The 21,855-nt window shown below is 39.4% G+C and overlaps 2 protein-coding genes across 2 annotated transcripts; one reads left to right on the forward strand and one right to left on the reverse strand.

Annotated features, from left to right (window-relative positions):
• Positions 1-1,085: 1,085 nt before the first annotated feature.
• On the reverse strand, positions 1,086-3,450 carry LOC137190673 (sperm-associated microtubule inner protein 4). The gene is made up of 9 exons (XM_067600197.1): positions 3,443-3,450; positions 3,264-3,335; positions 3,137-3,166; positions 2,831-3,021; positions 2,645-2,733; positions 2,379-2,553; positions 2,119-2,207; positions 1,567-2,030; positions 1,086-1,416 (listed from the first exon to the last, which is right to left on the reverse strand). Exons 1-9 carry the CDS (start codon positions 3,448-3,450, stop codon positions 1,086-1,088), a joined length of 1,449 nt encoding a protein of 482 aa, XP_067456298.1.
• Positions 3,451-8,014: 4,564 nt separating this feature from the next.
• Positions 8,015-20,376, forward strand: pde11al (phosphodiesterase 11a, like). The gene is made up of 20 exons (XM_067601728.1): positions 8,015-8,874; positions 9,702-9,860; positions 11,117-11,206; positions 11,389-11,529; positions 11,714-11,778; positions 12,513-12,633; positions 13,022-13,097; positions 13,188-13,255; positions 13,353-13,445; positions 14,484-14,534; positions 14,713-14,859; positions 14,953-15,060; positions 15,974-16,083; positions 16,152-16,242; positions 17,306-17,406; positions 17,614-17,691; positions 17,789-17,852; positions 18,144-18,218; positions 18,375-18,458; positions 18,581-20,376. Exons 1-20 carry the CDS (start codon positions 8,101-8,103, stop codon positions 18,821-18,823), a joined length of 2,739 nt encoding a protein of 912 aa, XP_067457829.1. The 5' UTR covers positions 8,015-8,100; the 3' UTR covers positions 18,824-20,376.
• The last annotated feature ends 1,479 nt before the right edge of the window (positions 20,377-21,855 follow it).

Consider the following 21,855-nt stretch of genomic DNA (forward strand, 5'->3'; position numbering starts at 1 on the left):
AGGCGTTTTTTCCTTTCACACTGGCGAGGTAGAAGGTTACTGCAGCACCTACAATGCAGGGAGGCGGATTCCATAACACAGGCAACACATTTCTCTGAGGTGAACTCTGTGTCACATTTGGGGGGGACAAAAATCTTCAGCCTCATACAAATGTCCTCCTCTGCAAAATTAGTAGAGAGGTTACAGTAAAGAACTAAGTATTTGTCTGTGCAGAATTATGAATTTAATGCTGCTGTGTGGACTGCGCATGCAGCCTGAACTGAACAGCTTTGAGGGGCTTTCTCTTTTCTTTTCTTTTCTTTTCTAGCCTTACAATCAGCTACAGCTTAAGGGAACCTTATATAAGACCATTATTGTATAACACATCCTGAGCTCTAATGAATATTGCAAATGAAATGTGTAGAAGCAAAGACCAAATTAACAATGTTTGCAAATGAACAATGTCTGCTAATTTAACTCACTTCTTGCTCAGTAAACAGTCTGCAAAGTTGTGTGGATCTGAAAGAAATAATGAGTCACTGACTTAAGAGACAACTATTTTACTGTCAACATGTGAGAAATCTTATAGATACTGCAAATAGTTTGTCGTGAGGCCTTTATGGTCAGTCTTTGTTTTTGTGCCAGCCAGTTTTTGGTGGGGATATCGTGGGAGCATGTGAATATCTTGTTGTGAAAATTAACCAATAATCTATATGTAATGTTGAAATTGAAGTGCCAGAAAATTTATAGCATTGAAATATTTTACTTATGTGGTTTCTCCCTCTGTGAATGTTTCAGTAGGTCATTTCAGGTGGGGAAAAATCAAAAGAAATTCAAAGCTTTTTTTGCACTCCACACATTCAGATATATAATTAAGTATCCAATATTTAGAAACTGCATTCAAAATCCTGAAAGTCTGATCTAAAAGTGAAAAAAACACATATCAAATGACTGAACATAAAGCGATAGGACAGAGGTGATCAGTTTCATTCAGGCTCGACTGCTTATTCTTGGTAGCATTATTAAATATTCAAGAGTGATTCATATGTAGTTGCTTACAAGATTTATTTGGGCTTTATTTGCTTGAAATGTGCATGCTCATAAGGTTATCCATGGAGGTAGAAGCAGTTGATCCCATAGAAGTCATGTTTTTTCCCCGTGACTACGTTGTCCCTCAGGTTGACAGCAGCACGTGTGCTGGAGCTGTTGAAGTTGCGATGGGCCTCCGACTTACTGAATGAATCTTGAAGGTCCAGAAGGCTGAGAGCTGCGCCTCCTCTACCCACAGTCCCAGCTCTTCCCACAGGGCGAATGCCAGGCAGGACAGGAGGCCTCGGCAGGATGCAGGGGTTAGAGATACTGCGTGGCAGCTCTTTGCCCTCTGGCAGTTTCTTCTCTTCTGAAGCTGCCCTTGATAATAACTCAGCATGTGATTCGATATCTTCCTGGTATTTGGCTACAGCTGCCTGACTAAGGCTAGATGTATTTTTCCCAACTTTGAAATACTTATTTTTGTTGCTTGCTTCATCACACAGCTCAATTGAGCTTTTCTCTCTGTTAACCTCTATCTCTCCCTGGGAAAGTGGGCGGTTGTGCAGGTCCACGGGTTTCTCTGTGTCTGCGATCTGAGCAGCGTTAGCCTCTTGGCTTCTCTGTGACACAGATTCTTGCATGAGACTTTCATCAAACTTGACTTTGCAGTTTTCTTTCTCCCTGCCCTGATATGCAGAGCTTTTGCTCTTAGCTTTTTGTTTGCGTAAGACCTCCTGGGAAAGCTCAGTGCTCATTGCTTCTATGGAGCCACTGCTGTACTCTGACTGACTATGACCCATTTGGTTTGGATCTGGTGCTTCATTATGCTTAGCTGTGATCTCTTGTGGCCTTTGTTGGTGTATAGTTGCTGAAGCAGTGCCTTGGTTCAGAGCTAGAGATGGACTTTGGAGAATAGCAACAGCCGGGCTGCAGGTGCTCCTCCCAACATGACTCCCCTGTCTTCTTCTCCATCCTTCTCTTGGTTTAGAGGGAACAAACACAGGATAGGATCTTTCTCTCTGGAAGAACAGGAACTCATTAGTGTAGTTTCATGCACCACATGGCTCACTGTAAATATCATTGTACATTATTCTTGATTCAATTTACTAGTAGTGCAGCATGTGAAGTCATCCCAGTTAGATCACTCATTTTTTCTTTGAAGTCATCTATCTTCAGAGGATTAGCTGGCCCTGATCCTTAAAGAAATAAAACTTAGAATATCAGATACCCAGCTTATTGATTATTGACTCTAACATCATGCACACACACTATTCTTCTAAACACTGTCTTCTGTTATTTCCAATACCAAATTGTACTCTCTGTCCTTGTGCTCTTTCAGCTTTCTGCAGACATATTAAAACACTTACCTGTGTAGTGCATTTGATAAGAGGTGACCCAGTGTGTCCTCTCCATATTTTTCAGCATGTTGCTTGTCCGCTCAGATAATGTGAAATTCCAGTCACGAAGTTTAGGGTTGGGCAGCACTATATTTGGAGGAGTGGGGTAGAATACTTGGCCGTCTCCTTTCAGTGGCTTTGCATGCTGAGGACATTGGTGAATTTAGAAAATTATCAAAACAGGTGTTTGATGTATTGGTTAACTTCAGTGACAATGAGAGTCACATCCAACTCACATTCAAGAAACCATGTTCTCCTGTCCATACAGCAGCCTTCCTCCTGATTCTGTTGGGTGTCTCCAAGATCTCATGCCAGTACGGACCACCTGTACATAGAGATAAAGGACCTTGAAGACTTTTCTGAACACATTTATTCTACTCTATCCTTTTTTTACTTTTTACTACAATATGTTACCCTCTCACCTATAGTTTTGCTCAACAGAGTGACATCTGGTGCACCAGTCGGGATGAGGGGGTTGAGGAAAGGTTGGGAGGCAGCTCTGACTCCTGTGTCAGGGTCATCTGGAGAGTGAAAGGATGGGAACATTGCAAACCGGGAGATGTGGGATGCATAAGGATGTTCTTTTGGAGTTGCAATCTTAATCATTTTCTCCCTGTTTAGAGGTTATTAAATAAAGAAGTTTAAGTTTCAGGCAGTAGGGAGCTTTGAAAAAAATAAATCAGTCTGTTCATGCATCTACTGGAAAGGTTAAAACATAAAGTACTCACGTCATATTTATATCACTTGGTTTTGGTATGCTGAGAAAAGAAACAAAAACATTTTATCATTCTGCATCACCACTGAGGAATATTTTTTATAAGATTTTAGTGATTTTGTTACAATAAATCTACCCACAGTTGGTCATTGAGGCGAACTTTACTTCTCTTCCTGGCAGTATTGGTGAAATGTTGTTGACTGACAACATGCCTGTGAAGTTAAAATAGCAATCTATAATTAGGCTACATTTAATGTTTTCATTTTTTAAAATTACGCAACTATCTTTTGCTTTCTGTGCAGGATGTCTCTACACTCACTCAGGCATGATGGATCCTAAATAACCACAGTGATAATGGCCATTTAAATCAGCCGGGATGCTGGGTTTTAGTGAAGAGAGCTCCATCTGGCTGCTGGAGCACTGAGTCAGAATGCAGGAGGGTGAAGGAAGGCTGAAACTCTGGACAGAGAATAGTAAATGAAGGCAAAAATACAGAGAATTAAACCAAATCTGTGATTAGACCTTGTCTGCTTTAATGAAGTTTGTTCTTTTCTCTCACTGTTTTATCAGTGTAAATGTTGCTAAGTCACACCAATTCATCATGAATGTGAATGAATTTGATAAAACCAAGCAGTAGAATAGATATTTACACCTATCTGTCTGTAAATGTCTTATAACCATTTCAGTTCATGATGAAGAGCGATACTTTTTCACACAAGCACATGGCATGAATACTCTTAAGATATAGCATTTCAGCATGAGTCATAGCTAAGATTGAACTGTAAAAAAGGGTTAGGGTTAGGGTTAGTGTTTCCTTTAATGAAATGTTTACAATATATAGTTTTTAATCTGTCACCACAAAATTAGATAAACTGATCATTTCTCCTGTGTACATTAACCATCAATAAACATGAAATTCTGAAAATATTGCAAAAGCAATTGCACAACAACTAAAAGAAGAAATCATAAAAACGTACTGACATGTGACACCTACCTGGGCTGTGGTATAGAGGAAACTTGTATTGTGTATTTTCCAGAACTGCACCATTAAGTTAGAGAAAGTTTTCTGGAGCAGGCAGGTCTCTTGGTCCAGATAGATGAGAGGTGAGACGTTGAAGGTTTTGTTGGCTCCCTCCTCTTAGCTTGCGACCAGTGAGGTGCATTTGGATTCCTGGGATAGCCAGAGTGATGGTGTTACACTAAACAATAGGATCTGCTTGAGTGACACCCAGTCCAGCTCACCAGATACATGGTGTGTGAGCACAGGTGTGGTTTAATAGGGCTGATAAACTAGAAACAATAGCACACATTTAATGTGCTAAGACCAGAAAAATATCAACTGTTTGAGAGTCATTTTTTCCTTGTTATGTAGTCTTCCAGAGGTAACAATGATGTTCTGATAATTCATATTATATAAATATTTTCTCTGATGATATCCGCTGAGTAATCACTGCACAGGATGCCCATCATCCAGTCATCAGAGTGTGGATCTGATAATATTACACGTTCACAGTTTGATGAACTCACATAACTAATCATGGGGTGGAATGAAAATCAAGCCGGCTCTGGCCAGTGCATGCTGACACCAGATACAAGTTGTGTGCAGGTGGTGTTTGGTTGCAGGACTCATGTTTCATTGTCTCCATTCCTATGCAACATAGAAAGAGTTATACATTCAAACCGTATACCTTAAACAATACCATAAAACTTGCTCAAAGAAAGTCTCAGGGACGACCTAGAAGATGATTTCCATCTGAGAACCATTTTGTTCTCATATTGATTTGGAAATTGTGTGCTCATTTTGAAGAACATTTTCATCTGGGATTTAGCAGATGGTTAGATATGCGCTGTCCATGGTGCTGTGCACTCTGCCATTACTCATAACTATCTGACTCGGATGAAAGTTGAAATGACTAAAAGTAACCATAATGCAAAATGATTCCCCCCCTTTTTTGGGGGGAGAAAGGCTGTGTGTCAGGTCTGTTCCTAAACCTTTTTATTTCAAAGGGTCTGATTTGTACTAATCCTCAGATCCCATTTGATAAGATTTTGTCCCAATTAAGAACCCCCATCTGAGAGGGCATTTATAGTTAGCTTGGAATTATTTATAGCATATTTATACATTCCCCATTGTGTCAGCCATTAGTGAGTGAATAGCAAATGAAAATAATCCTTTATTTTACTGAGAGACCCCAGAAAGCCTGAGGGTCCCCAATCCACATTTTGGCATCAATATGAAAACAACATTTCTGACATTAAAGCCCCTGAAACTTCAAATTAATTACTATAATGTATTTCACCATAACATAAAGTATTCATGACTAAATAAGCAACAAAAAAACATATTCAGGCATTATTTATCAAGAGTTTACACTTAAAAACTCAGCTAATCTGCTTCATCGGGATTGTGTGTGTGTGTGTGTGTGTGTGATTTGATCAGATGTGAATGACAAGACCAAAAACAACCCATTCAAATGTCTCAAATGATTCAAATGTCCTTAAATTTGGATTGGTGCACAGATGTATGTGACATCATCTTTTTCCAAGTGAACCCTGTCCTGCTTCAAACCAGTGAGAAGAGCAAAGACAAAACAAGTCTCAACTTTGTCAGAAAACAGTGTGTTCTTGTAGGATCCCATTAGAGTGAAATTGAGGCGAAAAGTGCATTAAAATAGATATATTTTATGATATGCTCCACAACCATCAGAAACCTGAAAACTGCGTCTAAGTACCAGTTTTCAATCAGTGCACAGCCAAGACTTACAATCAATGCAGCTTGCTCTCCTTGGCCATGACATGGAGTGCTTTCCAAGCAGCAAATCTTGCCTTGTTTGTTGGCCCTTATAAGACCCATATTCTGCATTCTGCTTTTTAATTGGGATTCCCAAGAGACCTTGTCCAAAGTCTCAGCAAAACACCCAAGTCCTTTCAAGCAGCCTAAGCTAAGTCCACTAACCAATTACCCTGCTCTGCCCCAGCGGAACAGCCGCTCTCCGGATTACATTTCCTGCTACTGCATTATAAATGTGCCACAGCCCGCAGTGATTTCCCTAATATTAAGTTATTGTGCGGATGCAGGTTGAGGCTTAACCCCTACAGGGTTGCACACACGCAATAGGAATTCTACTTAATCTGTAGTTCCCATAGTTACCCCATCAATAAACTCCTGGAAGACTCAGAGAAATTAATTCACCTCTGTCCAAATGGAAGTATGTGATATGGGTTATTTTCTCCATACATACTGAAAATTGCCAGCTTTGTCCAATGGCTGAATTAACTTCCATAGAGGCCCCCAGGAGCAAAAATGAGTTTTAAGGCCCCATTGCCCCCAGAAAACCAACCAGTACTCCCCCAAACTATCTTAGATTTGCCATGTGTCAATTAGTTTATGGTAATTTGATTTATTACACATTAATTAGGAATGTTCACCATGTAAAAACAATGTACACTGGAATGATAAAGGTCTTCAAACTAAATTTTGACAAAATGTGTCCAAAATGACCTGTATGACCACAAAAATGATTCATTCAAGAGTTTCCTAATCTGCCACCTCTAAGTTAAGGTTTGGTTAGGTGTCAGAGGCAAAAACCAGAATGCAGAAACCAGTGTTGCCTCCGGTGTCAAAGTCAAACACATCCACCTCCCTCCCTTGGGGGGAGGGGGGGGTTACAGGCCCCAGGGCACTTGCCTACAGTAATGAATTGGTAATCCAGCCTTACTTTACTGGTAGACTGTGAGCTTCCTGACTGTTTACGGAGACATTCATGCTGTTTCTTTCATGTGTGAGCTGAGAATGAAAGAATAAAAGATGAACCTGTGAAACTGTACCTCAAAGCACACAGCCCTGGAAAAAATATTTAATTCATCTCATGTGTCAGAAAAACACATTTCACAACTACAGAGGTGCAGTCAGCGTGTGGGCGTTTGTACTGTGCATGTGTGTGCAGATGTGTGAGGAGGTGTGTATTAGGGGCTTGGGTGGGAGGAAAAAAAGGAACAATATTGTACTTTTGTCATCACAAGGCCACTGAGGTAACACACATGTGAATAGAGTGAATCAGTGTGTAGTTATGATGGGAAATATCTCAATGCAAATAGATTCTATTGACATCTGAAAACACAGGAAGTGTGTAGTTGCAAGAAAACAAAAGTGATGGTAAAATAACACATGTCTTCGGAGTGCTTTTACATTCTCTCTCCATCTATTCAACCACAGTCTGTTTGCTCGGAGCCAAGTGCCCTTGAGTTATTCAGAGTTATTCACAAGGCAAAACAGTCAAAGCTGTTTTCATACCTTTACAGGCACCAATGCTTTTCACAATATCTATCTATCTATCTATCTATCTATCTATCTATCTATCTATCTATCTATCTATCTATCTTATCTATCTATCATCTGTTTTTTTGTTGGATTAAACTGTCCCCTTTGCAACAAGTTATTGTTATAGCTCTCCGTAGGAAAAAAAAAATGTAATTGTATGATGTAAATGTAAATGAAACATAATATCATATATAATATATATATAATATTCGCCTTCAATTGGAGCCTTGCACAGAGTGACTCTGGATGTATAGAATAAGGAGAGCGAGTGAGCAGCCTGCCCTGCAGTTTTTTTTTCTCTCTCCAGTTTCCTGGGATAATATATAGGCGCCGTGTTTTTCTACACCTCTGCATAGTATTCCACAGAAATCCCCAGAGACGCAGCTCAATCTCGCTTGACTGACAGCTGTAGCTCGTCTCTGAAGCGTCATCAATCCGGTCTCAAATAAACTGGGTCCACTGTATTTGACCACTTCTGCTCCGAGTGTTTCAGGGAGCAATGCGATGGACTGGCTCACATGTGGGATGAATGAATAAATGTTTTGAGGACATCACTCTGAGAAGCTCGGCTGCAGCCGCCTCACCTCGTCATCTGCTCGTCTAACTCTTGTTCTCACACTTGAGTGCCTCATTTGGTCCTGGCAGCAGCTTTCACCATGACAACCTTTGACTTCTCTGATGTAGAGGCGTTTTTGGACTGCCACCCAGATCTCTTCGAGGAGTATCTCGTTCGAAAGGCGAAATGTGATCAGGTTAGCAGGTGGTTGAAGGAGCATCAGCCGCCGAAAGTGTCAACAGCGGAGGAGAGGCGCGGCGCTGCGAGGGACCAGCTCTGGCCGACCACCCCGGACGGGCTCCGACGCAGATCGTCCCACATGGAGCTGCGACGCAACTTCGCCCGGTCCAAAGCCACGACTGCACACCGGACCTACGACGAGCATGTGAGCCTCAGCGAACAAGAGTCCCAGTCCAGCATGAGGCGCCGTGCGCTCCTGCGTAAAGCCAGCTCCCTGCCTCCGACCACCGCGCACATCCTGAGCGCCCTGTTGGAGTCCAGGGTCAACGTGCCCCAGTACGCGTCCAGTGCCATCGAATACAAATACAGACTAAAAGAAACCAACGAGAGAGAGTTTTTCTTGGAGTTAGTGAAGGATATCTCCAATGATTTGGACCTGACAAATCTGAGTTATAAGATCTTGATCAACGTGTGTATCCTGGTGGACGCAGACAGGTGCTCGCTTTTCCTTGTTGAGGGACCCGCGCATAAGAGGACACTGGTGTCCAAATTCTTTGATGTCCACTCAGGTACCACAGTCAGACCGTCCTCCAGCACTCTAAACTACAATGAAGTGCAGGTGCCATGGGGAAAGGGTATCATTGGATATGTGGCAGAACATGGAGAGACTGTAAACATCCCAAACGCATATGAGGTAAATATGAGCCCACGCAGTCAACATTTCTATACTTAGACGAAAAGTTTATTAAGATCTATATAAAGTGGGTGAAACTTTTGATTATTGACTGGAGCAGGAATGTTTTTCAGCTTTGGGAGAAAACATCAATATGACCACCTTGTTGGATGTGGCCCTTTAGTTTGGCCACATTCCTACAAGAAAAATAATGAATAAATGTTAAAATAGAGTAAGAATATTTTTATCAGTTATATTTGAAGTCAATTAACTGCCATAAAAAAAAAGGACAATATTGAGCTGAGTGAAAACTTTTGCGCATGACGGGTCGTTCAACTCGAAGAAAATAAAAGACTCTGTCCGGGTTATTACATCAATTATGTCAAGATAAAAGCAACTCTACCTTTGTACTCACAAAAAAAGGAAAACATATATAAAAGCGTTCATTCTTGCAGCTTCCCACAAGCCAGATTTCCTTGTATACGCTTCCACTTGCGCTCTACATCATTATATCATGGCCCTGGGCTGCTGATGCGCATCCCCCTGAGGTCTATTACTGCAATGGAGCCGATGTGTGTCAACGAGGGGAATTATGGTTTTTCTGCTAATAGTAAAAAAAACTGGGCGCCTCCTGCAGAGTCGTGAATCCAAATAACCACAAATCAAACCTAACAATTTCGCATTTAGGGCACACGAGTGCATAAAACCCCGATGTTGTTGGATTGTGGTCCCATAAGGCTTTAAGTCTAAGTGCTTTGGCAGTTGCCGAGCATTTCGACGTTATACTGTATGTGATTATGTGGGATTATGTATGTGTGATATATGTGTTTATGTGCCCCCTACTCCAGGACCACCGCTTCAGTGATGAGATAGACAAGTTAACAGGCTACAAGACTCAGTCCATCCTGTGTATGGCCATCTGCAACAGTGATGGAGAAGTCATAGGTGTTGTGCAAGCAATCAACAAAAATCCCATGGGCACTCCCTTCACTGAGGATGATGAGAAGGTGAAGTTCTGTTATGTGTCTCTGTTGAAAAAAAGTAATTTACCAGATCTATGTGGCAGGAGGGACTCATATTCACACACACTGTACTGACTATTTATCATCTTCAGTGTGATATTGTGGTTGGTTTGACCATTACGAGCATTTTAGAGATGGAGTTAAAATTGGATTCACACACACACACACACACACACACACACACACACACACACACACACACACACACACACACACACGCAGCTGAAAACACTGTTTGTACTTTGAATCTTCTTGATGGCTGTGGAGAGGGGCAAAGCGTTCCCTCTGAATAAAAATACCAGAAAAATGAAGAGAAGAGGTCAACCACTTACTCAAGTGTGGAACATTAAATATGCCTGGCTGTGCAATATATATGCACACTTAGGCAACACATTTTGAGTGAATACACTTTCAACTGCTCCCTGGGCAATCCACTTGAAATGGGTTTACTAGAATCTGCATGTATTAGAGCTTCATTTACAGCTCAACAGCTTATACGAATACAATTTCATTCTCCAAGTTTGTTGATGAGCAAATGATATATTGTGCATCTGTACAGTGTGAAAAGTAATGGCTTCTTGTTTAAGTGTGTAACCAGACATTAATAAAAGCAAAGATGCATGTTTGACTCACTCTAGGAAAATATATTAAAAGAAAAAAAATCAAGAAAACCACAAACACAGACATGCTGATGCTGGTAAATCTTTGTAGTCGGTATAAAAACTATTCTGTGTTTATGTGCCTTCAGTCCAACTGCACTGAGAGGAGTTTGTCCACAAGGTGGCAGAATAAAGTTGTGGAAAATCGTTTATTCTCAATATGTGTGTCCTCTGGCTTCAACTTCAAATAAACTTTAGATCAAGTTTTGTGTTTAAATAATTTAAGGCATTAAAAAAAGATTTTACTGTATAGCTAATATAGCTAAAGCACAGCAACTCCAATAATTACTTTTTAGCAACAAAGAAAAAACACATCTTCATCTGCCAGTCTTCATCTAGACATTTTAGAGCTCTTGATGTCTTACTAAATGCCTTCTTTCTCTAAATCAATACTTCATTAACAGGGAATCTATCTGAGACAAATTTGTGCAGAGAAGCAGCCTTTCTACCTCCATCTCCACACACTCTGTCATTTCTCTCTTACCCTGTTTTCTCTCCTTTTGTTTAGAATACAAATAGCTAATATTTACATATTATGCATGCCTTTCACCACTTTTTTGTATTTTTTTTTCTTTTACCCAGGTGCTGCAGATGTATCTACCATTCTGTGGAATATCGATTTCCAATGCCAAGTTGTTTTCTGAGTCTCGCAAGGAGTATGAAAGGAGTAGGGTGAGAGAATATAAACTGCACTCAGTTCTCACACATACATGCCCTTAGTTTAGTTATTTGTAGTCAGTAGTTTAAGTTAACACATAAAGTATCCTTTAACAGAATGACATAATATCACAAATATATAAACAGTGTGTTTGTGTTATGAACGTGAGTCATAATGTCCTTTCATGCTGCCACAGGCTCTTCTGGAGGTGGTCAATGACCTGTTTGAGGAGCAGACTGACCTGGAGAAGATTGTCAGGAAGATCATGCAGCGAGCGCTGACCCTGCTGCAGTGTGAACGCTGCTCTGTGCTTCTCCTTGAGGACATTGACTCACCGGTGAGACCTTTGGCTCTTTATCAGCTTTTCCTGCCTCACATGTAATTGTTTTTGCTTGACCCACAGTTATCCAAATTGATTTTTTTTTGCATGCAACCATATAGCCTTTCTTGTGCTAATCGCTTATACCTCTGTTACGAAATGTAGTTGCTGCTGTTTGTGATGATACATGTGTTTTCTATAGGTTGTGAAGTTCTCCAAGACATTTGAGCTGATGTCTCCATTGTGCAACATGGACCATGACAACAGGTGAAATTCTTTAGCAGACATAAAATGATATGAAAAAAGCTTACAGCTAAATGCTCAGATGATCTCAGTAATAATGCTATCATGTTGATGTTTAGCAGGCAAAATGTTTACCTTGTATGTTCACCATCTTAGTTTTAGCATATTTATTAATTAGCACTAAACACAAAGTACAATTGTGGCTGATGAAAATGTCTTTGGATTTTTAAAAGTATTTGGTCATAAACCAGGTATTTTTGGCCTGATTATAAGATGAAAGGTTAAGTCCATCATATGGGGACCATGAATGTCTGTACTAAATTTTATGGCAATCCTGCGGGTGGCACTCGAGGAAATCAGATGATCATCAAAGTTATTAGAATTTATCCTCTAGTAAATTTGAATTTCTGTATCAAATTTTATGGCAATCCTTCAGATAGTTGTAAAGATATTTCACTCTGAACAACAAATGTCAACCTGATGGTGGTGCTACAGGAAAAGTTAGTGGCTCCCCGAAGTCGGTGGGCTTTGTCCTCTGGGGACCATGGATGCCTGTGGGTCTGTACCATATTTCATGACAATCCATCACATAGTTGTCAAGATATTTTAGTGGCAGACTGACATCACCATCCCTAGAGCCTTGCTGTGAGCACTGGCTAAAAATGAACTCACTCACCATTTACTGCTGTTGTGTTGGATGTATAAGTTTATATTGTTAGGTGACCAATGTGTCCTGTTTGTGTTATTGGTTACATCAGCATGGAGAAGCTTTCGTGTTCTGATTGGCTGATCAATAATAGCATTGCTGAGCTGGTGGCCTCCACAGGACTGCCTGTTAACATCAGCGATGTGTGTCAGGACCCGCGCTTTGATGCTGAGGTGTGGACCTATTAGTCTCCACATTACACCTATAAGACCTTGTACAAATGTATGGACACACACACATGACTCCAAACAGCACAACAAAAGTGTCGGAATTACTGTTTTACACTGATTCTTTAAAGTTAGTTGATAGTATCTAAAGTCTGTATTAAAACATATCAGTTCATTAAGTGGACAAGTAATTTATTTCATTACTTATGAATACTGGTAAATTTGCTTGTGTATCATGAACTTGAAAACCAGCTAATGTTTCTGCAATCTTCCTAAAAGCCATAAACATATCATTATTTTCCTGTGTTCATATGCATTATTTTATCATTGATTAATTTTTTAGAATCCCATTTAAGAGATCCTGCTACATTGTCACTGTTTCCTCTCATTACAGGCGGATCAGGCTTCAGGATTTCACATCAGATCAGTGTTATGTGTCCCTATCTGGAATCGAACTCATCAGATTATCGGTATGTTTGACCAAAATAATCCATTTCATTTGCTCTCACTGGAAACCAATTTTTATGTTAGAGTCAACAACATATGGGTGTTTCTTACAGGGGTCGCACAAATTCTGAATCGTCTGGACAGGAAGACGTTCAGTGATGCAGATCAGAGACTGTTTGAGGTCAGAACTCGATGAAAACTGTGCCACCAAAACCTGTGTTGCATTGAATTTACACTATACTACATCTCTGGATTCTTTATGTTTTTTTTCTTCTCAGGCATTTGTGATATTCTGCGGACTTGGAATCAACAACACTATGATGTACAATCAAGTTAAGAAGACGTGGGCCAAACAGTCTGTCGCTCTGGATGTGAGCATAGAAACACATTGGTCTTTTTTTAAACCCATCACCTCACCACTTTGAGGACGCAAGATATATAAGATATATATATTTGTTTGTATTTGTTGACATCTCTTTCCCATCATTTCTGTCTAAATATGACATGTAATAATAATAATGATAATAATAATATAGAGGTAAATAACTGAATACATTTAATACATTCTGTTTTATGACAAATTACATTACAAAAATACATCATCTGCTTGTAGCAATCTCTGTAAAACCCATGAGAGTATTTTATGCCAGTATTTACCCTAAACTGCAGTATTAATTAATGCATACCAGTATGTTGTAAAATACGGTCTTATGCAGTAGAAAAGCTTAATGAAACTATTTTATTTAACAATCAGTGACTCTGATGAGCTTTATACAATCTGTGATTCTACCAAAAAGAAAGACATTTTATACACTGATTTATGGGAAAAATTAAAAGTATCCTTTCTGTGCAACCAAAAACAAATTAAAACTAAAATGTGTCACTTCCACTAATTAAAGCTAATCTTCACTGAGGCTCTTCACATTCATTAACGTCTCCATCTATGTTCTGCTCCACTGCCCGGTATCTAACCTGAGCAGTCACATTATCCTCAGCAAACATGGTTGTGCTTCTCAACCATAAATATTTCAGCTGCTCTCAATAATTCATAATAAAAACATGTGCCAGTCTGCTCGCCTCTCATCAAAGGCAACAAACACTCCTGTATCTCTGTCACATAATCTTTGCTGTTTCTTTAAACACTTGACGGATTTTTGTTTTTAATCTGTCAAGAGACCCAAAATGTAGCAACAAATTGGTTTTAAAAACAGAGATGTACTTTCTTTGATCCTGATTGTGTACCAAGAGAAGTTAGAAAGAGACTGCATCAAAATTCTTGGAACATATTGATTTTTCACTGCAGCAGTGTGAATCTTTTTGAGAGTTTGCCTATCTAATTTAGGATTTTCACCTAATTAGCATTACATCAGCATAATAGTATGTTTTTTGCATGATTTCTGCTTTTTCAGATGTTGTCCTACCACGCTACCTGCTCGAAGGTAGAAGTTGACAGACTCAAGGTAATCCTCAGTGGGAGCGAATGAGAAAACATTATCATTAAACTGACTTTCAGTGTATGAAATCTGACACCTGTCAGCGGTTGTAGGTGAAGTGTAATCTCTGCAAATGTTTGCTGATTGTTTCGCTGCCTCCTTTGCCGGCACTATGTGATTGACAGCTCTGTCCTTTCCCCTGAAGGCAGCTAAAATCCCCCTGAGCAGTGAGTTAGGCATCATTGAGTTTCACTTCAATGACTTTTCTTTGGACAATGACGCCATGATCACTGCATCACTCCGGATGTTTCTGGAACTTGGTGTCGTCCAAAAGTTTAAAATCGACTATGAGGTGAGGTCCTGTAAAATGTACTTGTGCTGCTGGAGTCCAGAGTGTGTGTGCATATACTGTTTGTCACCTTTGTGTGTGTATATCTTCTCTTAGGTGTTGTGTCGCTGGCTTCTGACTGTGAGGAAGAACTATCGAACTGTGGCGTATCATAACTGGAGGCATGCCTTCAATGTGTCCCAGTGCATGTTTGTTATGATCACAGTAAGTCAACTCAGATTTATTTGTGTTGCCCTCAATGAGCATCTAAACTCCACTGTTCAACCTGTGGGTCGGTCATCACAAACTCACGCTTTCAAGCCATACTTTGCTCAGACCCTCACAGCTTTATTTTAAATTTTAGTGGAGGACCCAAAGTTTCCAGAGATACCATATATGTCAGGCTTAATTTTGGAGAAATGTGTTTCAAAATGATGAATGACTCATCTTTTTGATGGAATGGTGCAGCCATGGAGTCTTGGGTTTGAATATTTCACTCAGTGGAAACATCAATGAAGAGTTGGGACAAGTCGATACAGAATATATCTGATACAGTCAGACAGCGTGGAATAAGATGACTTTTTCAACTTTAAAAGAGAAACTAAATATAAAAAGCTCCAACTTTTTTCAGTGGAAAAATGGCTAGGTTTAAAGAAATTTAGAAATAGGTTTACATGCCCACAAAATTGGCTGAAATATTACTTTAAAATGACTCATCTTTCTAAAATGCATGCATTATGTGCAACATCTCCAATTTCTGTTGTCTACCTATATCTCTCTTCATGTTTGCTCTTACTCTATACAGTTTAACTGTCTGATAAAAGGAAAAAATACCCTCCAAAACTTAGACCCCTAATGAGGATAACAAGTTGTCAAGGTTATTTATAAAGCCTGTCGTGGGGAAAGTGTGTCTCAATGGACTTATGGTTAAACTAATCAGCAATCAGTTACTAACATAAACATAATTAGATGGAAACATCACAAGAGAAACATCATTAAGAGATAATTCAAGGGAGGAACATTTGGGAAAAGCCTTAGAGAGAGTGTTCAAACTTCCAGGGTGATCAGGTATGTAATCATTACACTAATGAGACAAAGGACATAGGACTAAAACATTTTTTTCTTTTGCTTTCTGCAGACAGCCAGCTTTCAGGATGTTTTATCGGATGCAGAGATTCTGGCACTGATGGTTGGCTGTCTGTGCCATGACTTGGACCATCGAGGCACCAACAACGCATTTCAAGCAAAGTAAGTTACTCATGCAGGCCTGAGGTTCAATGAGGAACAGATGAATGACTGCTGTATTCTTCCTGTAGGACGGGTTCTGCTCTGGCTTTGCTCTACGGGACGTCAGCCACTCTGGAACATCATCACTTCAATCATGCAGTCATGATCCTACAAAGTGAGGTGAGACCCATATCTCTCATGTGATTATAATACATTATAATAATATATGTAATACAAACCTCAGTCATTCTGAGGTTTATGAGTTTCTCTTTAGTAGGAGCTGCAAGTGTTTAAAGTGTGACAACAAAATTGTGTATAATTTCAACTGCTATTTCGAATAGCATTTGATGCATCAAATACAATGTTGGTTAAAGCTTTCTATGTCACATGGTGTCAGAGGGTTTTCTAAGATTTTTGTCCTTTGCACATTATTACTTTATTGGGCAGCAACAAACCAGGAACATTGTGGTAATGTTTCATTTATTGATGTACCTTTTTTTTTTTTATAAATGACAAGCACACAGCATGGATCAATGCCACATAAGATGGCAATTATAACTAAAATTAATGTGCAAAGCCTGCCCTTAAATGGGGAAAAAACATACAGTACAAAACAACACAAAAATATAAAATAAAAAAATACTACAAACATGCAATGAAAAATCTAATTATATGTCGGATCCCTCGACTAATTTAATATCGAGCTGAAAAGCAGTGTCTCATTTCCCTGTGGTTGAGAGTTTCATGTCTATTCCATCTCTGACTACACCCAGCATCACTGATGTGCATTAGGTCAGAAGTGTGCTCTTGGCCTTGCTATGGTGTACTGATAAGCCCTGGGGTACGAGTTTGACCACTGGAGGACAGCAAAAACAAGATTTCCAAGGGGTGTTAAATTAATCTTTAAAAGCTATTTTAAAGTACTATGTGTCTTAGAGCACTGAGCTGGCAGAAAGCTGCACAAACTGGCTGCTGGTAGGTGGCGGCAGTGACGGCAAGAGACATGAAGAGGCTGCTTTGTCTCAGGTGTAGATCAGTTTGATTAACTGTGGTCTCTATTGATCTCTTTTAACATAGGACAGAGAAAGTCTATACACCTTGCTAATTAACATTGCTAATGGGAGCTTCATTTGATAGTGAACAATGACTTTACCAATGCGTTGGCTTTAAGGAGACATTTTAGCCAATATCCTCGCCTGCTTTTGTGTATTGCCTACTGTATGCTATTGTTTTTTTTTCACAGGGTCACAATATCTTTGCAAACCTCTGCTCTAAAGAGTATAGCAACATGATGCACTTATTGAAGCAGGCTATTCTCTCCACAGACCTTACTTTGCACTTTGAGTAAGTGGTCTTTTTACTGCATTAGGTAAAAAGTAAAAATTAAGTTTATTATTAAAGATTATTAGATGCATTTCTACAAATGAACTATTTATATAAATAACTATTTTTGTTTTATTACAAAATGTTCTGTGGTAAAAGCTGTCTTGCATTGTAGAATTTTTGCCTCTTAACATTTTTGCATCCTTGACTGTCTCTCTGCATTGAAAGGCGCAGAGCCAAGTTCTTTGAGTGTGTTCTTTCCGGAGAATTCAGCTGGACAGATGAAGGACACAGAGAAGTTCTCAGGTTTCTTCCTTTGTGCTAAATAAAAATGTCCTGTGCCAAAATCACTTTGTGAATAGCATAACAAGTAGCTAGAACTGAGCTTTGATGCCCTCAACAGGTCTATGCTGATGACAGCATGCGATCTGGGTGCCGTCACTCGTCCTTGGAAGATATCCAAACAGGTTTGAGTCCCTGTCACAAAGTTTCTCACATGTGTGCTTTCATATTTGACAGCTACAGCTATTTGACACCTTTTCATACTGACATGTTTAGTAGCTGGAGGTTTGCATTTTGTCCCTGGATGTTTTCTTGCTTTCTGCACAATGCATGCTGGGATATGCTCCTGTTTCCCTGTGGCTTTGAACCATGGATGTATTAAGAGTTTTTATTATAGATGCTTGACCATTTTTCAACATTAAAATGCTGCATCACATTTAAGTAAAATAATGAAATAATTATGGTTATGTCCAAAGGTTGCAGAGCTGGTGACGAGTGAATTCTTTGAACAAGGTGACAGGGAGAGGTCTGAGCTTAAGTTGACCCCAGCGGTAAGCACACACATATTTCAATGGGATTTTTTTAACAATCATCAAACCTAAAGTCAGCCTTGACCATTTTGGCTACAGATTTCTATAGTTGCTACATGTTAGCGTATAGTCAAAGCATGTTTGTAATGTGACCAGGCTTTTGTGATCTCTCTGTAGGCCATATTTGACCGCAATCGCAAAGATGAATTACCTGCCTTACAGTTGGAGTGGATAGATGGGATCTGTAAACCCCTTTACCAGGTACTGTAGATAATGCTTGCTGTCAAAACAATGGATTTGGCTATCATTTTAACAAAATTCATTTAAAAAAATCATGATTTTGGAGTTTGGAGATCAACGTTACTCTCCTGTGTCTCTCCCAGGCACTGCTGAAGCTAAACAGGAAGTTGCAGCCAATGATCGATGAGATCGATGCCAATCGCAAGAAGTGGCAGGAGCTCTGCTCGTCTTATCAGCAGACATGCAGAGCCTCAGTGCCCAATCAGAGTATCGAAACAAGTCAGAATCCTGAGTCCCATGAAAACCCAGAGTCCAGAGTGAACAAAGATTCCTGTGATGATAAAGCAGCATCAGCTGGCAACCTAACATCTGGACTAAGGAAGTAAAGCAAATTAAATGTTAAGAAAACATTTATGTGTCAAATGACTCACATGGGATTCTTCTTCCCATACCCTGTGATTTTCTAACACATGCTTTACCCTAAAATGATTTTAAAAAATCTGGGTAAATGAAATGCAGTTTTCATCTGCTGAGCTGCTTCTCCCAAGTGTCACTGTGTGAAACTCAGGAGTGGGACTAAACTCTATTTAAAGGGCAGTTTCCGCTTTCTTTCTTTCTTTCTTTCTTTCTTTCTTTCTTTCTTTCTCTTTCTGAAATCTATGGAAATGATACTGTTGAAACCAAAGAGGGCCGCTTATTATTAATGTTTTGTGACGGGAACTGCCTCAAAAACACAAACCCATTGGAATGCCTTCACATAACAAAAAGGACTCACTGTGATTTCTCTCTGTCACTTAAATTGCTATCCTGAATGTAGACTGGAGCATGATCTTGTTCCTGAATGTTACTTTCTGATAGGCTGTCTTACCTCATGTGCAAATCCTGACTGCATGGCATTATCTTCAGTGGTTGTAGGTTAATTGAGCCTTTGGCTGTCAACTTGTTCTGTTCTGTGAATCGCATGTATGTATCATATCAGCGATGTACATTGCTATGTTTGGATTTATGTAAGGAATGAGGCAGATAAGTGTAAAAGGAAGTAAAAAGAAAAAAAAAACTCCTCTCAGGTGGATTTCGTTTGTGTGAGCATGTGCCTAATTCCTGATGGCACAGAGGAATACAAATTGTCTTATGTATTTTAACGTTATTGAAAGTAACTGACTGTAAAGGGATAGTTTTGGTATATATATTGTTTTTACAACATTCAGTAATTCTTTACCTGAGTGAGACAAACTCATGTCATCTCTGTGTGTATTTCTTCACATGCAGTTGAAATTGTTATTGCTAGGCTAATGAGTACAATGTATTATGATTTCATACATATGCATTCGTGGAGCAAAGTTAGGCTAATTTGTTATTTATCTTTATACTGCACACAGATGCATAAAAAACTTTCATGAATTTTTTTCACTCTGGGTAGGAATGACAAATTTCTCACAAATTCAACAGTACCTTTAAACAACTTCAGAAATGTACATTATGTAAAAACACCAAAATAGAAGATTTAATGTTCTCATAAAGCAAAATGTGTATATATGTATCCATTTGTTTGTATTGTTTGAGATTTATTGTTGCAGTGTTTTGTAATTTAGACTGGACAGCATGCTGATTATGTTAATCACTGTAAGAAATTGCATGTATCATGTTTGATGTTTATGCTGGACATTATCTTGATGCCTTTGACTGCCATATGAGATTTGCTTTGCATGAAATTACTGTCGAGGAAGTGTTGTTGAGAATATTGTTAAACAGATAAAGATTTCTATTTTCGGTCACAGACAATACCAAAATTATACATTCATTATTTTTCATACACTGGACTCTATTTATGCAAGATGTACAAATGGCATTTTCTCCTGCTATTTATACACTGTCCACTAAAAACACATGATTGGAGAAGACAAGAAAGTATTAAATCTCAGATTGAAGAGCAAATCTTTCTCCAGCTGGTTTTGTGAATAAAATGCTCTGACATGGGAACTGATACTTTGTTGTAATTTCTGGTTACCAAAGTCAGTATTACTTCCATGGCTAGTGGTCATAATTACTGTAGATTATAGGAAAGTTTACTGACAAAACTAATGATCATACTGACACAGAAGGAGACAGACTGAACGGATGTGTCATGAGCTGTTCCAGAGTCAGCGACAAAAGAGGGAATCACATGAATAAAGCTTCTAAAAATGACATTTATGGTCATCTTAAGATAAAACATGATAACGTTACTCAGCTAAGTCAGTAATGAATGCAATGTGTGGATGAGTGAAATATGTGATGCGTGCAAACAAAACAAAACCCTAACCCATCTGGCATCTGTAGGCCTGGGAGAGATAGAAGAGAGAGAGGTTAACAAAGAAGCCACGTAAATAGGCTGAGGCCTAAACTACCCAGTGGAGGGTAGTTCCTGAGCCAGGAAGCCAAACATCCTCTTAAGCAAAAGGCAGAGAGAGGGACGTCACACCCTCCCCCTTAAAACACTTCTAGGTCCATCATCCAACTGACAATTTAAGAAAAATACACATATCATTAATTATGTTGACCATTTAAATCCTCCATTTACAAAGTTATGTCACCATTAATTAATGTTTTCTTTGACTTACATTTGCCAAACTGCATATCCATAGTCAATATATGTGCAACAATAACAATGTAAAGAAACCATCTCAGCCAAATACTTTTGACATCCTCCACGCTTCAACCTGTCACCCAGTCCCACCTCAGCAGCCTTGGATCCTTAGGAGCAAATGAAAAGGCAGACTGAATGGGAAAAGCAGATGTAACAGAAGGAAAGCAAACACACACAAGGACATCAGCAAGAACATCTCTTCAAATATCAGTGATAAAATTAACCTCCTGACCCCAAGAATGGTTGAGTGTCTAACAAGGTTGTCTGCAACTAGACAAAACAACAATGCCTTGCCCTTACAAAATCCCAGCTATCAAAACTACAAAACTGGAGTTGAAGACACTAAACCAAAGTAGCAATAAAAAAAGGTTCCTCTAACCAAAAGCACCAAGGCGTACATGCCACCAAAACGTCCTGAGACACACATGCCAACACAAAGAGGACCTTGCTACACGAACAAAGCTCATATACAACCAAACCAAACAAAAGCATGAGCTGTAACATCCTCTCACCCTCCTCCCATCATTTTCATGAGGGGGCACACAATGCATTTAATATTCGTCTATCCTGTTATCAAACAAGTTGAACACAGCTTTGGACAGAGGGTTCACAGACCCCCAGTCCCTCACTGCTTTAAAACAAGAGTTTGGTCTTTGCAAACAGAAATGATGTACGTGTTTATTTGCATGTAGAGCAAGGAAGTGAGATCCGATCACAAGTGGTCACCCAAGACGCATGTTAATACCAGGTATGAACAGACGTACTTAGAGCTGTCCACTTGTGATCGGATCA

The sequence above is a fragment of the Thunnus thynnus genome, chromosome 10 (genome assembly GCF_963924715.1).
Source record: "Thunnus thynnus chromosome 10, fThuThy2.1, whole genome shotgun sequence".
NCBI lineage: Eukaryota > Metazoa > Chordata > Actinopteri > Scombriformes > Scombridae > Thunnus > Thunnus thynnus.

Excerpts from the sequence above, each read along its gene's own strand:
- LOC137190673 (XM_067600197.1), bottom strand. Across the intron at positions 3,167-3,263 it reads GTTCGCCTCAATGACCAACT|CATACCAAAACCAAGTGATA; the intron begins GTGGGTAGATTT and ends TTCTTTTCTCAG. Across the intron at positions 1,417-1,566 it reads CCCGTGGACCTGCACAACCG|CGAATCACATGCTGAGTTAT; the intron begins CCCACTTTCCCA and ends CCAGGAAGATAT.
- pde11al (XM_067601728.1), top strand. The coding sequence starts at position 8,101 with ATGACAACCTTTGACTTCTCTGATGTAGAGGCGTTTTTGGACTGCCAC. Across the intron at positions 9,861-11,116 it reads TCACTGAGGATGATGAGAAG|GTGCTGCAGATGTATCTACC; the intron begins GTGAAGTTCTGT and ends TCTTTTACCCAG. Across the intron at positions 14,860-14,952 it reads AGTTTAAAATCGACTATGAG|GTGTTGTGTCGCTGGCTTCT; the intron begins GTGAGGTCCTGT and ends ATCTTCTCTTAG.